Below are 19,923 nucleotides of genomic sequence, written 5' to 3'. Positions count from 1 at the left end.
AGTAAATATAAGAGTACAATAGGCTTCTCCGTCCACAATGTAATACCTGAAGTCCTCTCTTTCCATGCCAACTCTACATCTGACTTCAACACTGTTAGAAATGGGGGTCTCTAGTTGGCAGAGGTATGTACCTTTGTCCAATGAGTGACCCTTGCTTCTGGTAAGGGGGATACACACTTCAGATAACCCCTGCTCACCCCCTTGGTAGCTTGGCACGAGCAGACAGGCTTATCCCACAGGCAATGTATAAAGTATTTGTAAACAAAACACACAGTAATACAGTGAAAACACCACAAATGGAAACCACACCAATTTAGAAAACTAAAGTATCTTTATCTAAACCAAACAAGACCAAAATGACAAAAATCCAACATACATATCTCAACATAGCATTTAAAAACAGTTACTTGTAGAAATAGCACTTCTGGAAACAATTAGCTCCACCTGAGGATATTACATCATCATGACAGGCATAAATCCAAAGTACTGCACCAACGGCATCAGGAACAGAGTTAAACAGACCCCCAAACAACAATACCTTGGAAAACAAAGTATATGGACGATGCAGGGTGTTGTGGAGGTGCGGCATCGGTGCTGAGGTCGAGGCCGGTTCCCTGGTTGCCAATGGGAATGCGAGGCATTGTGTCCACGAGGAGGTGACGTGTTGAATCCAGAACAGGGTAAGATGGTGGCATCGATGGTGAGCCATCGGTTCGTGTGAGGCGATGCGAAGTTGAAGAGTTTGTGATGTCTCCCTCGTCAGTTATCGGGTCCACAATAACGGGATGCAGGCGCTGACAGTGATGGAGCTGGTGTGAGCGTTGCCATCAGGGAGGCCGATAACTGCAGGCATCAGCAGGCGTCAAAGCTGCGGTGTAGGTGGGGTGGTGAGTCGTGCACTACATGAGCGGTGCCCCTTGCCTCTGTGCATGTATAGCATCACTGGTGGCGTCAGAGTTCTTTTTCTTCTTTTCTTGAAGTTTCTTCCAGCTCCCAACAGCAGGAACAACCTCCAGAGGCCCAAAACTGGAATAGGCACCTCATGGCAGGTCAGACGTCCCAGCAGTGGAGTTCAGGGGAGCTGGTGGTGAAGACTTTGTGCTCATGAGACTTCAGAAAAGGAGGCAAGCACACACAAGCCCTAGCAAATTCTTCATCATGCAGGTTCTCAGCAACATTACAGTCTTTGTCCTCTTCCTAGGCAGAAGCAGCAAAAGCACGCAAACCCAGAAAAACACCCAGCAAAGTGGCAGTACTCCTCCTTACAGCTCTCCAGCTCTTCTCCTTAGAAAAAGTTTCCTTTTGAGTCCAGAAGTGATCTAATTCCCTGGGGTTTAAGGTCCACTAATTATATCCCATTTCGTCTCTTGTTCTCTTTGTGGCAATGGTCTCCGAGCACAGTCCAGACCAGTTCTGTCCTCTCTGGTGCAGCATCACTACCTATGCCTATTCAGGTGTAAATAAAGCTCCTCCCACCACTACAAATGCAGCCAAGGTCTATTCACCTTAGCTTATCAATACAGCATTCCTGAACAAGCTACAGGTGGTACAGAACGCAGCAGCAAGGATGATTCTTAACATTCCGAAGTATCAGTCAGCCAGGGAAGGGATTTGAGCCTTACACTGGCTCCCCATCAGGAAGCACATTTCCTTCAAGTCCTCAATAAGGTATATAAGGTTATGCACAGCAAAGGTTCACCACATTTGAAGGTACAGATGGGGCGGCTGCTCCTTTTCTGTAGCAGCCACTAAGCTTTGGAATTCCCTGCCCCCATTCATTTCCAATGCGGACTCTCTCCTGGTCTTCAGAAAAATAGTGAAAACCTGGCTATTTGCTTCTTAGTTGGGTGTTAGCACTTCTCTCCTCCTCTGTCCACCCAGCGCATTGACACCTCTGGGTTTTAGTGCGCTTTACAAATGTTATCCTATCCTATACTTCATTACAGCTATGAGTCCCCCAGGAAAGACAAGACACACCTCAACCCCCTTGTGGCTGTCTACAGTGAATGTACATCCCCAACCCCTGTGACTCCAAAACCAGACAGTTAATACCCAAAACAGCAGAGGCACACAGAATGGTTAGATAAGAAAATGCCTACTTTCTAATAGTGCCATTTTCAAACATACAATTTAAAAACCGTATTTACAAAAAGATGTGTTATTACATTCTGAGTTCAAAGAGCCTAAGCTTCATTTATCTATCTTGTCCCAATAGAAAGTTACACTAGTAAGATGTTATAAAGCCACTTCCATGTTATCCTATAGGACAGATAGCCTTTCAATAGTGAAAAATGAAGTTGGCAGTATTTCACTATCAGGACATTTTAAACACACCCACACATGTCCTACCTTTCACATACACTGAACCCTGCCCATGGGGTACTTTGGGCCTACCTGAGGGGTGTCTCACATGTAAGAAATGGGAAGGTTAGTGGGTGCACTTGCCAAGTCGGCATCGCAGTTTAAAGCTGCGCAGGCAGACACTACAGTGGTAGGTCTGAGATACATTTACAGGGCTACTCATGTGGGTGGCATGACCAGTGCTGCAATCTCACTAACAGCATTTAATTTGCAGGCCCTGGCATACAATGTACACTTTATTAGAGCCTTACCAGTGAATCAAATATGCCAATCATGGATTACCAATTATAATCATAATTTACAAAGACAGCATATGCACGTTAGCACTGATCAGCAGTGCTAAGGTGCCCAGAGTCCTACAGCCAGCAAAAAGAGGACAGGAAAAATAGAAGGAAGAGGCACAAAGTCTGGGGAATAACCCTGCAAAAAGGGCCATTCCCAAAACACACCCTTCTAAATGAACAACACTTTTTGGGAAAACTAAGTGAACCCTCATGCTCCAACTAAGACAAACACAAGGAGGCCAAAAATGTCAGCAACTTTGTACTCTCAAATACCTCACTGACAATAAATGCTCCATCTGCAGACAGCTATGCTTCACTGACAAGGCATCAACAGACCTAAACAGGTCTGGGGTTGCTTGTGTTCCCTTCTGGAGGGAGCATCGCATGGCAGTTCGGGATGGACTGTTCCCATGAGGAGTACAGATTTGCGTAAGATGGGCCTCTGTCTAGAGTGCCAGACTTGGTGAAAACCGATGAGTTGGTATACTACCCAGAGAGCAACTACCAGTGGTTTAGACTATTTGAAGTCATTCCTCGCATCATCTTTTGTCCATTTGATGAATTATGAACACCAGGTTAAGGCACAAAATGAGTCACACAAGAAACAGGATGGTGGGCGAAGCACACACACAAAAACAGAATGATTGATCAGGGGGTTTAAGGCCAGGGCTCGAGTCGGGGGTCCATGCAGGTGGACGGTGTCCCCCCACTCTTTTCACAGGGTAGACGCTGTCCCCCCTGCCAAGAACTTGGACCCCACGTGTGTGGATGAAAAATGAAACCGTTCGTGTAAGCAGTATTGTACTAATTGCAGTAATATGAGACGGCGTTCATTTGCCATCCTGTGACTTTAAAACACAAATCGGCGAAGGACTGGGTTAATCGCGCAGTATTCACAGCGATTCTTTGCTATCTAGTGTGGGTATTCGATTTAGCCGCGGGGCAGCTTCCTCTAGTAATGCAGAGCACCCAGCTTTCCCAGAGTCTTGTGAGTGGTTCCCTCAGTCCAGGTTTTTACTTTGTATACGATGTCTTTAGTTGCACATTTTCTAATGGGATAAGCAGGACTACAAGTTCCAGAATACAGAGTAAAAACATGTACTGGACGTAGGAAACGTGCGAGCTCTGCTTTTCATGACGTCATGAGGTCATTTGCATATTGTCAGACCCCCCACTTCTTTTTATAGGACTTGTGCCCTGTTTAACACACCCAGAAAGCTGAGGAAATGAAGGCTCACTCAGCAGCTATCTGGTTAGGTCACACATTTTCATTCCATCCGGGCTGACTCATCCTTTAAAAATCAGAGTTCAATAAAACAGATACCCCCTAATTACGTGGCAGTAACAACACATTTTTACATTGTCATGAAAACTATCGAAAGACAATGCAAAAATATGTTCTACTATCCTCACTTGAACATGACTAGGTAAATTGCGCCAGACTTCGGACATTTTGTAGTGGTCCTAATCAGTTTTAACACTCTTTATTCAACACTTACACCAATTGGCTGGCGAGTAATGTTGCTTCTGCACTACGAGGTTATTTTCAATATTTTTGTACTGACCATCGGTGGCAATTCTAATATACCACAGGACGTAGGTAGCAAAATCACTCAGCACTGGTGTAATATTACCTGCAAGTAGTGCAAAAGCCCCTGGCAATGGTGTATTTTCAGTGATCTAGTCTACCAAGGTTGAACCTTTACCGTAGTTTAAATACTTTTGATGACAGATATAGGACAGAAAATTAAAGGTAACATCTGAGAAGGTTCCTGAGCTTAAAATAAATAAAATACACCATGAAAATCGTATGCGACAGCATTAATCAGCTTCAGACACAGTACCTCTGAAGGGAAAACCTTTGGAAAGAATCTGGAAATAATTAGAAAATATTATGGCACTGGGAGAAAAAAAATGGAGACAGAAAAAAAGTTCTCTGAGAAGCGGGTCTGCTAGGCATCAAAGGACGAAATACAGAGGGGCGGGGAAACAAAACATGGGGCGAATTTCAGAAAATAAATCGTACGGCTTGTTTAAGAGCTATCCCACGAAAGACATTATCACGCCTATGACAGAGCGGGAGGGAAGAAAGACTGGATAATCAACCACAGATCTTGTCAAAGGAAAAACACATCTTCATCTGTTTGCGGGGCAAGATATTGCACCCATACTGTGAAGACACTGTGCTTTATGCGGCGTGCAGGCCAATATGATTTTTATTAGTTTTTCCTCAGTTAAAAAAAAAACATAACTTGTTGGTTCTTTCAAACTGTTTTTACTTTAATATAAAAGGACATGTGGAAATTATAATGCGTAAGTCAAGAGAACGGGGGCCCGTTTTAGCAAATGCTATAAAGCGCGCGCTGGGGAACGCGGCGGCGGCGGCGGCGGCGGCAGCCCTCAGCAGGGAGGGTGTCAGGGCCGACAATCAATCACCCCTGTGAAGACCGGTCAGGGGTGCTGCGAATGTAGGCCGCAAAAAGGGAAAGGCGCGTTTCTTAAAGCCAACTGATGTACTTCCCCGCAGAGTCCGTCCAGTGCTTAAGCATATATTTCTCAGAGCCCTGAAATTCCTCTGGGGGAAACAGCCCTGATTGCATATCCTTCAGAGCCTAAAAGCCTGCCCATGTGAAGTGAATTATCCATGACATGTACCGTCAGACATTTGTAATGTGATATTTCATGTAAATGCGGACCATGCCTTCGGTGGGAGCCGCTGGCAGCGGCGCGTTTATTCAGGAGCTCAGATAAGGCACGAGAGGCCGACATGCATGCTAATCTGCAGTCGTTAGCATGGAATTCCCAATATTAAAGGCACAAAAGCATCTAATTTGCTGCAGAAAATGAAAGGAAAACAAACTCTGCATTTCCCTTTCCTGGAAAGCTCCAGTTACCCACTTCTATGCAACCGGCTCTACCTTCAACACACTACGGTTCACCGTGTCTACGCTGAAGAAAGAACTTTTTTTTGTTTTAACCAAAACAAATAAATGAAAGCTTTAATGTTGCTCTTGACTGTAAGAGATAGCATCTTTAGACTTAATCATATTATAGTAAATGTATCCAGGATTAAGGCCTGACCCTTTTTGCCTGTAAAAATGGCTGACACAATCAGCCTCAATATTTTTCATCTTACACAGATAGTAATAATATGAATAAATAAAAGCAAAAAATAGAAGGGCCATAGAGCAAAAAAATATATATAAATAAAAGCAAAAAAGAGAAGTGTCCAGTAGGGCTGCCTCAGAAATCAAAATCAATCCGAAAATATTTTGTTAGCAGTTAAAAGTGCAGTACAGATTAGGTGAAAGGCCATGGCCTTTAAAATGTAAACAAAATATTAAATGAACGACACAGTTGGGCAAAAAACAAAAATTCAAAAGGGCCTGTGTTTGTTAGTAAATGGAAGCTCCATTACCAACGAGGAAAGGCGTGAGCATCTTCAGATCCTTTCGGCCAGGCGAGGCCTGTCAATGTGCCTAGGCAGAAGAGGCTTGCCCATGAATAGAAGGCGCATCTCCCAGTACTGCTGGATGAAACTCTGTCCTTTATTTTCCAACTAGGGTTCGAAATGGCTCCCAAAAAAAGATGTGGCATACTTAGCTGGCTTCAACGTGGCCTTATGTCATGGAGTGACACGCTGAACCGGTTTTGGCTCTTTAGTCAACTCCAGATTACAGTTTCATATCTCATCTTTTAAGAGTGGGCACAGCTTTAAGAGGGCCGGCTACCTCCAGGTCTCAGACCCACTAGTAATTAAAAACGGACATTTAAACATGTCCTTTTCGGCCCTATATAACTTTAAACACCGATCGATGCCTGAAGAACGAGTGCAAAACACGTTAAGGTATTCCATGTCATTCTTGTTTATATTTCGCACTCTTCACTTAATCCCAAGGGGCCAGATGCACAACCCTTCCATTATGAGCATCGCAATTTGAATCGTTTTGCTACTCTCAATTTGCGACTCGCAAAATGGAATGTACAACAGTGTCTCAGACACTGTTTGCGATTCCCAATGGAGTCGCACACGACCTGCCTCAATAATATTCATGAGGCCGGTCGCAATTTGAGACCCCATTGGTAATGGGCAGCACTCACAGGGATGGTGGCCTGCTGGGGTAGGCAGACCACCATGCTATGACTGCTTTTTAAATAAAACAGTTTTTTTTTAATTCAGCTCGTTTTCCTTAAAGGAAAACAGGATGCATTTAAAAAAGAAAAATTAAACGTTTGTTTAATTTTTTTAAGAGGAGGCATTGGTCCTAGACTGCCTGCTCTTAAAAAGTATTTTCGCTGTCGGTCACAAAGTGGAAGGAGTCCCCTGGGTACCCCTAACTGTGAGTGTTTTGCAAGCACAATTGTGGTTGCAAAACATTCATACATAGAAGTGCGTCTCACTATTAGGAAGGGAGGCCCTCGGCATTCCGCTTCATAATAGCGAGTCGCAAACTATTTTGTGAGTCGGTAATAGATTACCAAATTACAAAATAGGGTTTGTACATTGCTCAGACCTATTTTGCGGACGCCAATGGGCAGATTTCCCATTGTCCTTAGAGTGTTAGCTTTTTCCTGGATGTTGTGTTACAGTATTTTTGTATTTTGTGTGTAGGTTATTGCTCTTGTACAGTACATACTTTCAACTGAGTCGCATCTAGATGATTATAACGGGCCACAATTGATCTGTACTTGTAGCCAATGCAATTTCTCACAGTGCCTATCAGGGGGTCAGAAAGGTGTTCAGAATACATGGTCATCCAATCTTTGGCCTCTGCAAACCGCACTGAGCAATGGTTGGGTATGCCTGTTGCAGTTGTAATGCTACACCAAAATGTTGGCAGGGTGGCACTCTATGGGAGTTTTAGTTTCCATGTTTAAAACCACACATTTAATTATATAGGCCACACCCCTTTCAGTAACCACCCACTTAAAGCCCTGAGTGGGGGTCTTCAAGCCACTGCATGCAATAGGACATTGGTTAAAAAGTAAGGGCTGACTGAAGGTGTCGCAATGGGAATAATTCAGGATTGTTGACCCATATTTCATAGGGACTACTGAAACCTTCAAGTTCTGTTACATTTATAAACCCTTCTGCTTTAGGGCTCAAGATTTATGCTGCCACCCACCAGATTCGCTTGATGGCAATATTGTACTATATTACACGTTATGCATATATCTCTCTCTCTATATATATATTGACAAGCTTACAAGCTATATCATCTTTGTGTGTATATATATATATATATATATATATATATATATATATATATATATATATATATATATATATATATATATATATAGATACACACACAAAGATGATATAGCTTGTAAGCTTGTCAATCATGCAGCCAACCATCTGGCTTGGAGAAGTATGCCCGGAGCAGCACATCACGGCTGAAAAAATCCAATTTCAGCAAAGAATGCAAACGGAAATAGGACAGACACATTTATAAAATGATGCACATACTTCCACAGTGCACTAAAACTAGCAACATTTCCTCTACCTTCATCAAAGCAGTAATTTCAGTGTCTCTCTTATCCAATTCTCAGAAAAAAAAATTGAAAATCAAATTGAGCAGCCTGCCTTTATCCATAATTCCTCACAAATGCTGGCGAGAAGGGCTTTTAGAGAGGGCTCAAGTTTCCCACTCTTCCATATAATCAATAAGGGAGGCAAAGTTTCATCTCTGGGGCCTGTAATGAGAAGAGATCCTGGAGCCAGCCAATGGGTAATGCATGGTCTAAGATAGGATGATGAGGTAATCAAAGACACCGGACCATAGTATTACACTTCCTTTTTCCAGTGGAACGACGCAGTATGGAAAGCTAGGAGAGCGCAGTATTTTAGGGCTGTAGGTCACAGATGCGCCAGCTTGGGATGACTAGAAAGGGCACAAAACATACCAGAAGGATGCCCCATAGGAAACCACAACATTACCATTGGAATCCGGGCTTAGCTCAAGGAGAGCACATTTTTCAAGAGTCCTGCAAGAGTTAGATTGAAGTCGTTAACGCCCCAGGAGGATTTTTTCCCAAGGCATCTTTTTCCTCTACGCCTCCCCATACAGTTACTATCTGTGTCAAGAAGCGGAAAAAAAAATCAGAGGACGTAATGCTTTCCTTATGGCAACGGTCTGAAGCAAAGGGTACAGTGAAATGGCAAATAGAAGGTAAGTTCCAAATATTCACTGAGTTGTCCGATAGCTTTATCACATAATGACCACTTCTGCCAGCGACATATAAAATAAACTGGACCTATCCATGCCTTCTCATGTTGTTGGCCATTGCGCAGTCGTGCAATAGTACTTCCAAACTATGCCGTGAATGTCAATTCTTAAGGGGGGGAGGGGTGCACAGTCTCATCTCTTCTGTAGAGTTCAGATGGAGGAATATCCCTATGGGATTTTGTTGACTGTACTAAAAGTAGTGGACTCTATCTGCATTAGAAGCATGCATTTATCCGCTCATGCCTTGCCCTGTACGATGAACAGCGCTCATGTCAGAGATCCAGGTACTGCGTCATGGCAAAGGCGGTAGATATATAAGCGTTTCAATGTAAAGATTTGCAATTGCATGATTTGAGTTTTTTAGTGTGGTTATTTGAGACCGTTTACTGCCCCTTCTTTCAATAATTCACTTTATTGCTTTTGTGTTCATGCATAAGTCACTTTGACTTGATCTGCCTGTATGATGGGCCTCCAATTCTACCTTCTGTGCCGTGCAGCAAAGTACAAAACATTAGGTAACCAAACTCTGGGGAATAAAACTATGGGAAAATACCTAAAGCTTTTTTTCAAAATTATAGTTTGTAAATAAGTGTAGGAATGAAGATCGTAGTGATTACCACCCTTTTTCTCTCCCTCGTGATTGTGCTGCTCATTATTGTTGGACAGTTTGTTAATACCAGTGTATGTTTTTTATTGCTTCTTTCATTGCTGTATGTCTGCCAATGCTTTTTCAATAAGGATATTCACACACGCTTTTAAATACTGATTTTATGTTGTGATTTTTTAAATAATTGATCTCTAGACTTACGGAAATATTTGCATCAAGGAGCCATGCATTAGGGTTTATCAGTGAGACTGGCATTCCACTGATGTACAATCCATGGTACAATACGGAATTGTTCTTTTTAAGCCTTTTGTAAATGTTTTTACATGGCACCATGGTCATACATACCAGTGCTTAATTTGAGCTAGTGGTGGCAGGTGGGGTTCACCAGTACTCATTTTTAGGGACAAGCACTTATTTTTCCTCGACAGTTTTTGACACAGAGCAAAAGAGAGAAAACCACAAAAGACAGAAAACCACAAACGCGCATTAAGAGAAGGAAGAGAAAGAGAATAACAGTGACACATTGAGAAAGGCAGGAACGAAAAAGGACCTCTGACAGTGATATACAGAGACAGAAGTTGTAGGGTGGCGGTTTAAAGAGGCATGAGGTGGAATAGCCTTGCTATTCGCTGGGTCACACTGGCCTATAAGGCAGTTCCAGATGGGCTTCTCTGGCAGGTCAGTGTGTGGGCTGGATTTTCGGATGGTTGCGGGTCTGCCTTATGGTTTGGTTAGCTGGTTTTTATTGTTGACTTCCCTGATTTTTTAAAATCTTTTTTTATTAGTTTACAAAACAACACATGCCCAGCTTACATCAATGATCAATGTCAACAACTTGTATCATATTTACATTCCCAACACCCTCATCGTCTTCCTCAATGGGCCATTATTGCTTTACAGTTGTAATATAGTATTATCCCCTCCATGGTAAACTTCTCAATGGGCTCAATAATGTGCTAGTAAAAGCATGCTGTTAGGTTCTTCAATGCCTACAGTTGCCAATACAAGTTGTATATTTTACAATAAGCCATCAGAATCAAACACCCTCCCCCTTCCCTCTGCAGCCAGGATGTCCAGGTCTCTAATCACCTAATACAGTAATATTATCAATTCCTTCGTGCCTTGGTTCAGGATAGTTGGGGGACAATGCCTCCTGTTCCCGGCACATCTCTTATCCCCCCATTCTGTCGGCACGGGGCGAGGCCTATGTTCCCATCTCTGCTCTTGGGCCCTCAAGGAGTACCCATCAGAACCTGCCCAACAGGATCCCCTTCTGAGTCAGTATCTGGAATCTGCAGTGCTATTACTAGTGCCTCCCACGCCCTTGCTGCTTCCATCGCCTTCTCATTATTAGTGCATATAGCCTGTTGCAGTCTAACTGTGTTCTCGCTCCTAGCCCATGTAAGTAGTTCTGATTTCCACTTCCCTATGCTAGGCCCTCGTCGTGGCTCCCATTGGGCCATGATCTCCCTCTTAGCTAGTAACAAGCCTAGATCCAGAAATTTGCTTGTGAGTTTTGTTTTGGGAGCATGAGAAAACCAATGCAAAATACAGGTGCCCATGTCAGCATCTATATGGCGCTCTGTAACACCACAAAGCAGTTCAACCACCTCCTTCCAGTACGTTCCTAACAGTCCGCATTGTAGATTTCCCGGATATTAAAACAAACATTACCTGCAGCAAACTCAAATGCATGCAGTCCTCTGTACCTTGCAAAATCATTATCCAGCGTCTTTAGAAGTTCAAAACTGCCCCAATTTGCAAATATGGGCCACTTTTTTAGCTATCTGATTCACTAATGGGGGCCACTTTAATTTTGGTACATTGGCCTACACTCTGTCCAATGCCTGCCCAGGCTATTCAGCACCCCGACATTAAATAGCACCAGCCGCAAGCTTCTGAGCAAAACTTTGGGTCCCGGCATTTATTTTTTACCAATTAAACACTGCCAATAAAATAGAAATAAGGAGAAGACGTAGTCATTTTAAGAGGTCAACACAACTTAGCATGAGCTCATTTACACACAATAAACAGTTTTGAAAAATCCACTGACAGGGGTCTTACCTGCGAACACAGCAGCATCACAAGCTCTACCACCGAAGTACTCGATTTCATGCAGACAAGGCCTAGAAGAACCATGGAAAGGTTATGCACAACTTGTCCCGATATTTCACGTATAAAAACACTGTCAGGCATATTCAGTTCAACAAAACAAATAATCATAAATATACTGTTCTAGGTATCATTCTACTTAAAGACACAAGTGTAGATAAGAAAGGGCAGTGCTGCAAAAGTATCATATGCATTTAAAATAAAAATAAACAGGTTTCCGTGCTATGTGCAATTATTTGTTGAACACTGGCTTGGCTTCAGATCATATGTAAATGAATATACTTAATAAATAAGGTATGTTTGTGTGCAAGAGTTAACAAAGTTAAAGCATATGACGTATGTAATGTCCAGTAGAATATCATCCATAAGGTACAGGCTGTGACACATGGCTTCTTTATTTGATTGTTATCACAACTTTTGTCAGTTTACATTGAATCAATAATGGCCTATCAAAGGCTATTTGAAATAATTGTATATTTTCTTTATTATACCTAACGCATGAGAAGTGCATCTTTGAGGTTAAATGAACTTAAGAGTTTTCAAAATGTTTTGCTTCTTTTTAACCACCTCTTGCTGCTGACAGCTTTGGTTGTTATGAATGGATGGATGTGTAAACACTCTTTTCCCCAAGAAAAACCTCAAAATAGGCCCTGCGGGTGGAAGTTTATACAAGAAAAAGGTGTATTTCATATTGAAGCATCGAAGTGATTAGAAAATGGGCGACCAGTTTCCATTACAGTGCTTTCAAGCATCACTAGTGATAGCAATGTATAAAACCCCAGAAACCATCATAAGCATAATGCTTCCTCTTCAAGTCTGGAATAAGTCAATACCTTTTATTTTTCAAAGAAATCCTTAAAAATATCTGCAAACATACAGGGACTTTCAGTCAGCTCTCTTCATCCACTGGCCTATTATAGTGTAAATCACAGTTTGCTTGCTCTCACCACAGAAGAGAGCATGGGACAATAGGCTACTGCAGTGCTTAACCCCTTCCGCGCTCATGACGAGCTGAGCTCGTCATGAGTTACACCGCTCGCACGCTCATGACGAGCTCAGCTCGTCATGTAACCAGTCTTTTTTAAAAACGCAGCGCGCAGCGGGAAAACCGCTAGCGCGCATGCGGTTAATTTGTAAAAAAAAAAAAAAGCAATTACCAGGGCCACTCTTGGGAGGCTACTGCAGCCTGTACCACCCTCGCCAGAGCTGTCAATGACAGTACCAACACAACTACTAACCGCTGCACACCTACAAGTGTGACATTTCAGACTATTCCAGGCCACCCAAAGCTATAATAATGGTGTGAGCGTTCAATATCATTAATTTAAATGTACATTGAATTATTAATGACTGTTGATGTGCTCATCTCAAAATTTGACAGACAGTGCCATCATGTGGTGGACTGTCACTAGAGCTAGTGCTGACAATTACGTGCCGGTGCAGAGCACCAAAAACCACAGGCTCAAATGAAGCACTAGGCTACTGGTTCAATCATAACTTCTCTGTGACGGCATTCTGTCCACACACACTGCTGTGACCTACAGAGAAAATAATCGCCTTTTGTGGCGGGAACTGAAGGGCTAATGTGCCATTCTGTTTTTTAAAAACATACATAATATCCCTCTACTTTTTTATGAGCACCCAGCAGCAAACCACTGCTATTAGGCTTTCAGTGATGCTTGTTGTGTGCCGCATCTCATTCAGGCACTGAAGGCAGCACCCACCTTTAAATGACTTTTAAAACCATAAAAAGATTCTTGCCTGTGCATGCTTAAAGTACACGCATGGGTGGCCAACACTGAGTGGTTTTAGTAATAATTTAAAGCAAAAAACCTTCCAAGATGACCTTCCATGTGTGTGCATGCATGCACATGGCCAGACATCTTTCAATGGCTTTTGGAAAAGTATAGCAAAAGCTATTATAAGATTGCAGCCTGTGAGGCTTCACTCACACAAGCAAGGCAATCCATTTTTAAATGTGTTTTGTAATACGTTAATAAAAGGTATTCAAATGAAACAAACATTGAAAAAGCCATAAGTTAGACAGCCAAAGCACAGAGCCCCTATTAGAGTAGTCCATGAAATTGCATCTTTGCTATGCCTTAATAACAGGAGAATATGTATTTGGCATATGTACTATCAAGCTAAAAATGGGCTACAATAGGCAGTTAAATGCATACCTGCTTGCATCTTCAATATAGTAAAGACAGCATAATTGAGCAAGACCATTCCTAGACCATGACAGCGGTTCCTCTGAAGGTACAGATATCACCACTGGGTTGGCAGTGATCTATAACTAGCATCTTCAATGCAATAATCTCCCTTGTTTGAGCGTTTTAGCGATTGGCATTATACATGATAATGCTTTTTATTTATGTGTTTTAAACCCAACACATATATAAAAGGCATTGTTATTTTTAATGTCAATAACTCAAACTAATGCAAATGCGAGAGCACTTTTAATGTTGGCCACACCCATTTCTTCAGAAGCTGCTCACTGTATGCAGGTTATAGTTATGAAAATATATCACTTTCAGAATGACCTGGTCCTAAGTAGTCTGTTTAAAATCTTGAATGTTGAGAGATACTATTATATATTCTGGTTAACAGAATGTGAAAAACTCAGTGTGAACAGATCTAAACTAGACCAAAGATAGGATGTTAAGGATTGGAAAGGAATGAACATGGAAGGAATGGACCTCTATCCCCTCTCGCAATACCGCCAACCGCCCCCAGCGCGCTATCAAGACTCTCTCGGACCGCGACATACAAACCCTACTCAGCACATATGTCCCGGCAACCCAAAACAGCTTAGCCACCACGCACATGTCCATTTCTACGATTCTCTCCAACCCCAGTAGGCACCCCACGTATAGCAACAGAGGCTCTGTTCCCAACAACCTCACCAAAGTCCCTCTCACTACGGAACCCTCCACCTCCCCCTGCACCCCCAGTCTCAAATGCACACTTCTCAACTGTAGGTCGGCCCAAAAACACTCGATGGAGGTCGCTGACCTCATCCGGTCTAGGAACCTTGACCTGGCCATACTAACTGAAACATGGTTAACTGAATCCTCCAATCCTATCATGGACATCCTAGTCCCCCCCAACTACTACATCACTAGACTTGACAGGCCCAACAAGACAGGTGGCGGAATCGCCTGCATTTACAAGAGCAACCTCTCTATTAATAAAGTCACCGCCCCTTCTCTTACCTCCTGTGAATACTTCTGCCTTGATGTCACCAGTGAGAATAAACCTGTATGCTCGTTACACATCATGTACCACCCCCCGGGGGACAACCTCGTCTTCTCCCAACAACTCATGGACACAATATTAATCAACGCAGGACGGCTACACACACAAATTTACCTTGGTGACTACAATCTCCATTGGAATGATGGCAGTGACGCAGTAGTTAACAGCCTCAAAAGTTTCCTTACCGCATCTGACCTCACTCAAATTTGCAACACTCCGACACACGACAAAGGCTCGACCCTCGACCTGGTCATTTCCAAAGAAGGCACCACTCAACTCGACTCAATACAACCTTGTGACTGGTCAGACCACCATATTATAACATTCATCATCAAGGAAAAGGTAAAACTCATCCCGGTGCAATACGCCATGCCCAAAGTCTGGAAAAGAGACATGAGGAAACTCAATCCAAACTCTCTACCCCCCAACAGCTGCAATCTCCTACTCCCCCCTACCGACACCTCTGATGTGCTGGTCCTAACTGACCACTATCTCAACTCCATGGCCACAATAATCAATGAGGCCGCTCCAATGCAATTGAAAAGAGTATCCACGAAGATATCCAACCCCTGGTACAACAGGAGTCTCAATGAAGAGAGACGGGCTATGCGATCGGCAGAGCGTACCTGGAGATCAATTCCCTCGACATTGCATCTCAAAACTCTTAGGAAAAAGAGAAATGCATACTTCAGGAAAATAAAACGCTCAAAGTCAGAGTTCTTCAGAATCCAGCTAGACCAAGCTAAAAACCGTCCAAGTAAATTGTTCGAACTAATTCGATCTCAATCTAAGGAACAACCCCCAGCTGTCGACATTATCAGCACTACCCCCTCTTGTGAAGATTTCACAGCTTTCTTCAACAATAAAACTGACAATATAAAGAGAGACCTCCGCAATGACGCAAGCCTGTACTCAATACCCAACTGCATAACACCCATTGAACTAAAAAACAATGCGACATGGTCATCCTTTGACACCTACTCTGAAGGAGAAATTGGCAGAATACTCAGCACTCTAAAACCATCCAATCACCTCACTGACCCTCTTCCTGCTAACGCCGTAAAAGACTTCATCCCTCTGCTACTCCCACTCTGGACTAAAATTATCAATAGTTCACTACAACAAGGAACCATCCCGGACTCCCTCAAAGTTGGACAAGTTACACCTTTACTGAAGAAACCAACAGCCGACCCCACCGATCTAAACAACTACCGTCCGATTACCAACATTCCCACTCTCGCCAAGCTGCTAGAAAAATGCGTCCAACTGCAAATGACAAAGCACATAGAACAGTTTGATCTCCTCAACCCACACCAATCAGGCTTCCGAGCAGGGCACAGTACTGAAACCGCTATGACTCACATTATCGACGACGCCATCCAAATGTTAGATCAAAACAATACCTGCCTCCTCATCCTTCTTGATCTCTCTTCGGCATTCGACACAGTGAAACATGAGAGCTTACTCGAACTCCTAAAATCAAGAATGGGCCTATCTGGGACTGTGCTTCGCTGGTTCACTTCCTTTCTTCACAACAGGTCTCAAAAATTCAAGAGCAAAAACCTAATGTCTTCCCCAGTACCGGTATCGTTAGGCGTCCCTCAAGGTTCCTGCTTATCCCCTACTTTGTTCAACCTAGTTATGGAACCTCTCACCACTCTGTTACAAGCATCCAATGTACACTTTCACATGTACGCCGATGACACTCAAATATATCTCAAGTTACAATCCCCCAAAGACATCCTGAGTCTGAATTCAACGATCAGAAGCACCCAATCTTGGTTGGCTGACAACCACCTCAAACTCAATGCTATGAAGACCGAGTTCCTCCTAATCTCACCTCCCACGAAAATATCTTCCGCACAAACATGGCTTAAGCACCTAACAGCACTCAATGTCCAACCGACCATCGTGGACTCAGCTAAATCCCTAGGCATAACACTAGACACAAACCTCAGCATGCAGCAGCATATCAGCAAGGCTACTAAGGGGGCGAACTTCCAAATAAACACCTTGAGAAAACTGAAACCCTTCCTCCCAGCAAAAGACTTCCAAACAGCAGTACAAGCTCTAGTCATCCCTCGCATAGACTATGGCAGCGTGGCCCTCTGCGGCCTCCCCCTAACGACAACTGCACCCCTAAGAGCGTCACTAAATGCGGCAGCAAGACTCATCACTGGATCAAAAAAGCATTCGCATATCTCTCCTGACTTCAAAGCCTTGAACTGGCTGCCTCTGGAAGCCAGAATTCAGCTGAAAATTGCCTGCATGACGCACAAGGCTATACACTTGAAATCACCCAGCTACCTCACTCATAAGTTGACAATCTCTGGTGGGTCCAGAACCACCAGGAGCACGAACAATCTTCTGCTGAAACCGCGAAGATTCCGGAAGGAAAAAACCTACAAAGGCTCCTTCTCTGGTATGGCGCCCAGGATCTGGAACGCACTTCCTCCGGAAACAAGACTCATCTCTTCCTCCCTTCTTTTTAAGAAAGAAGTTAAAAGTATCCTTATGGCTAAATACACTTGAACAATTTCGCGTGTTTTACATTAAGAACAGTATTACCAGTTTGGCGCTATGATATTGCCTATATATTCCTATGCACGTGTTTATTTAGTGGATGGCCTACGCTCCAATTTTGCCTGCTACCTCGTACCTGTACTATACGTTATATGGGTACTAAGTTATATACTATATTGGTGCTATGTACATGAACCTGTTGATGACTTACGCTCCAACTATGCCTGCTACCTCATACCTGTACTATACGTTATATGGGTACTATGTTATATACTATATTGGTGCTTTGTACATGAACCTGTTGATGACTTACGCTCCAACTATGCCTGCTACCTCATACCTGTACTATACGTTATATTGGTTCTATGTTATAAACTATATTGGTGCTATGTACATGATCATGTTGATCTACCTCCCCACTATGCCCCCTTGTTCCCCTACCCTCCACCTTCCTTTGTAAAGCGCTCTGTTATCTGCAAAGATCTTGTTCGCGCTATATAAAACTCTCAAAATAAATAAAATAAATAAACATACAACAATCGTTGGATATTCCTACCTAAAATGAGGGTCCCCTGCATTAGATTAATAAAAATGGGAAGAGGGATTTTTTAAATGTCAGCAATTATAGATCAGTAAGGGACAATTCTGCTGCACCCATTCCTAAGGCTGTATTTCTAAGAAAAATCAAAAAACATAAAGGCGGCAGTGAAAGACTATAGTTTGCTTTCCTCAGGGGTTGATTTCTCCACCAGATACAACACATTTGACACAGATTAAGAAATTCAGGTTGAATAAACTTGATTGAGGCTCAGTCAAAAGGAATGGATGTAAAGTTTGCAAATTCTCAGGTGGTCCAGGATGTTGTAGTGAGAACTTGGGAACCAGAGATGGTGAAATTCCGTCTCGAATTATTCAACCATGTCATCATGGGGTAGGGATGCCTACTTGATTTCTTTTGAGTCAAACACCTTTTTAATACCTATGTGGTCCTTCTTTAGATTTTGAGACTCATTTGGGCCATTTAAAGGCTAATGCATCAATATAGGAGAACAGCTACGGCATCAATGTCCTGTTGTTTGATCCATCTGTCAAGTTAAAGCAGAACTTGGATTTGACGAAGTTTGGGACTTTATTGTGGTTAATCTAAATGCAAATGCCAAACCCTTTGAGGCTTGTACTAACTCTCTTTCAGGGATTTCCATGCCTTTGATAAATTCTGTGATTGCCCTAATGTCTCATCATGGCAATAAAAGTGGGTTAAACTACCATTTAACTTAGCAACTAGGTGGAACAGTAAAGAAGAATTTGTGTAACTTCCTTTATATCTCCGAAAATGACATATATTAATCAAGTCTCATCACACTTTCCTTTAGCTTTGGGGACCTGGAATAATCTGAACTGTCACACTTGCAGGTGAGAGAGATGGTTAGGGGTTGTTTTGGTACCGCCGTTGGCAGTGATTTCACGGTCAACCTGTAGTGGCCCCATGATCAGGGCCCTGGCATGTATTATTTCACAAATTATGCACTGATTGAGAGAGGTGCCTCGGCTCCCATCATAGGATGGTTTTCTTGAGTAAAGCATTTCAATGGGCAGAAGGTGTGTGCTGGCACTGAAAATGAGTTGTTGTATTGCACTGTTTGCCTTGTGGGAAAGCTTATGTTCAATACAGTAGGAATGAGTCGGGTATTGTGGCAAGGTCTAGCCTGTTTAATATGAAAAGGTAATTATATTAAAAGCAGTGGGACTGATGTATTTATTGTAAAAAGTCAACAGGTATTTAAGGGCTGGTTGTTCTTATTCTACATTAATTCCTGCAAAAAGAGATTTTGTTACATGAAATCTCACAGATTACTATAGTAGGGAAGGGTGGCGACAGAAGATCTGCCCTGTGACAATCCTTGTTATGCCCTCTTAAGAGAGAGGGTATTCTGCTTTGCCAACTGTGATTTCTTTATACATTTTTATTTTCTGAACCATGCATCTGATGATTGACTTGTGGGAAAATTCATGCTCAATACAGTAGGCCCGAGTTGGCTATGGGCCCTCTTTGTTCCATATTTGATGACAAGTCAATGATAAGGCTATAGGTTGCCTTTGGTCCGTATTTTACCCTGGCTGTGGTTTTGTAGAGAAGCTGTTGTAGGGAAAACATGAGGTTCCTGAATGCCCTTGTTCTCTAAGAGTGGACAAGACAAGAGTTCTGTCGACCAAATCAAATGCTGTTTTCAGGTCTATGAATATCATGAACAGAGTAGACTTTTCTCGACAATAACAAGGACTATTATTAACAACAACAAAAAGAACAATGTCTAAATGAGAGGTCTAAAGTTACCACTCCTTTCTTCCGCATCCTGCTTGAAGAATAAATAAAATGTAGTCACGCGGTTAAGGACACTTTACAATAGATCTCCCCTACCCCATCCAACAATGAAATTGGGCAATAGTTAACTGGATCTGAACGTGCTCTCTTTTTAAAAATAGGGACTGTAATTTCTGTTCTCCATGAACAGGAAACTTCCCCAAATTTCCAAACCACACTAAAGAC

The 19,923-nt window shown here is 42.7% G+C and overlaps 1 protein-coding gene across 7 annotated transcripts in view; it reads right to left on the bottom strand.

The window, feature by feature from the left end:
- Positions 1-19,923, bottom strand: part of NBEA (neurobeachin) — a 1,787,704-nt gene that overhangs the window by 859,591 nt on the left and 908,190 nt on the right. For all 7 annotated transcript variants that reach the window (XM_078657170.1, XM_078657173.1, XM_078657172.1 and 4 more), the window contains one exon: positions 11,547-11,608. In XM_078657170.1, the coding sequence (XP_078513296.1) occupies positions 11,547-11,608 (62 nt within the window). The remainder of the gene's footprint in view (positions 1-11,546; positions 11,609-19,923) is intronic.

Source organism: Lissotriton helveticus, chromosome 8, assembly GCF_964261635.1.
Source record: "Lissotriton helveticus chromosome 8, aLisHel1.1, whole genome shotgun sequence".
Classification (NCBI taxonomy): Eukaryota; Metazoa; Chordata; class Amphibia; order Caudata; family Salamandridae; genus Lissotriton; species Lissotriton helveticus.
The sequence above is the reverse complement of the archived record's forward strand: the minus strand, read 5'-3'. Positions and strand labels throughout refer to the sequence as shown.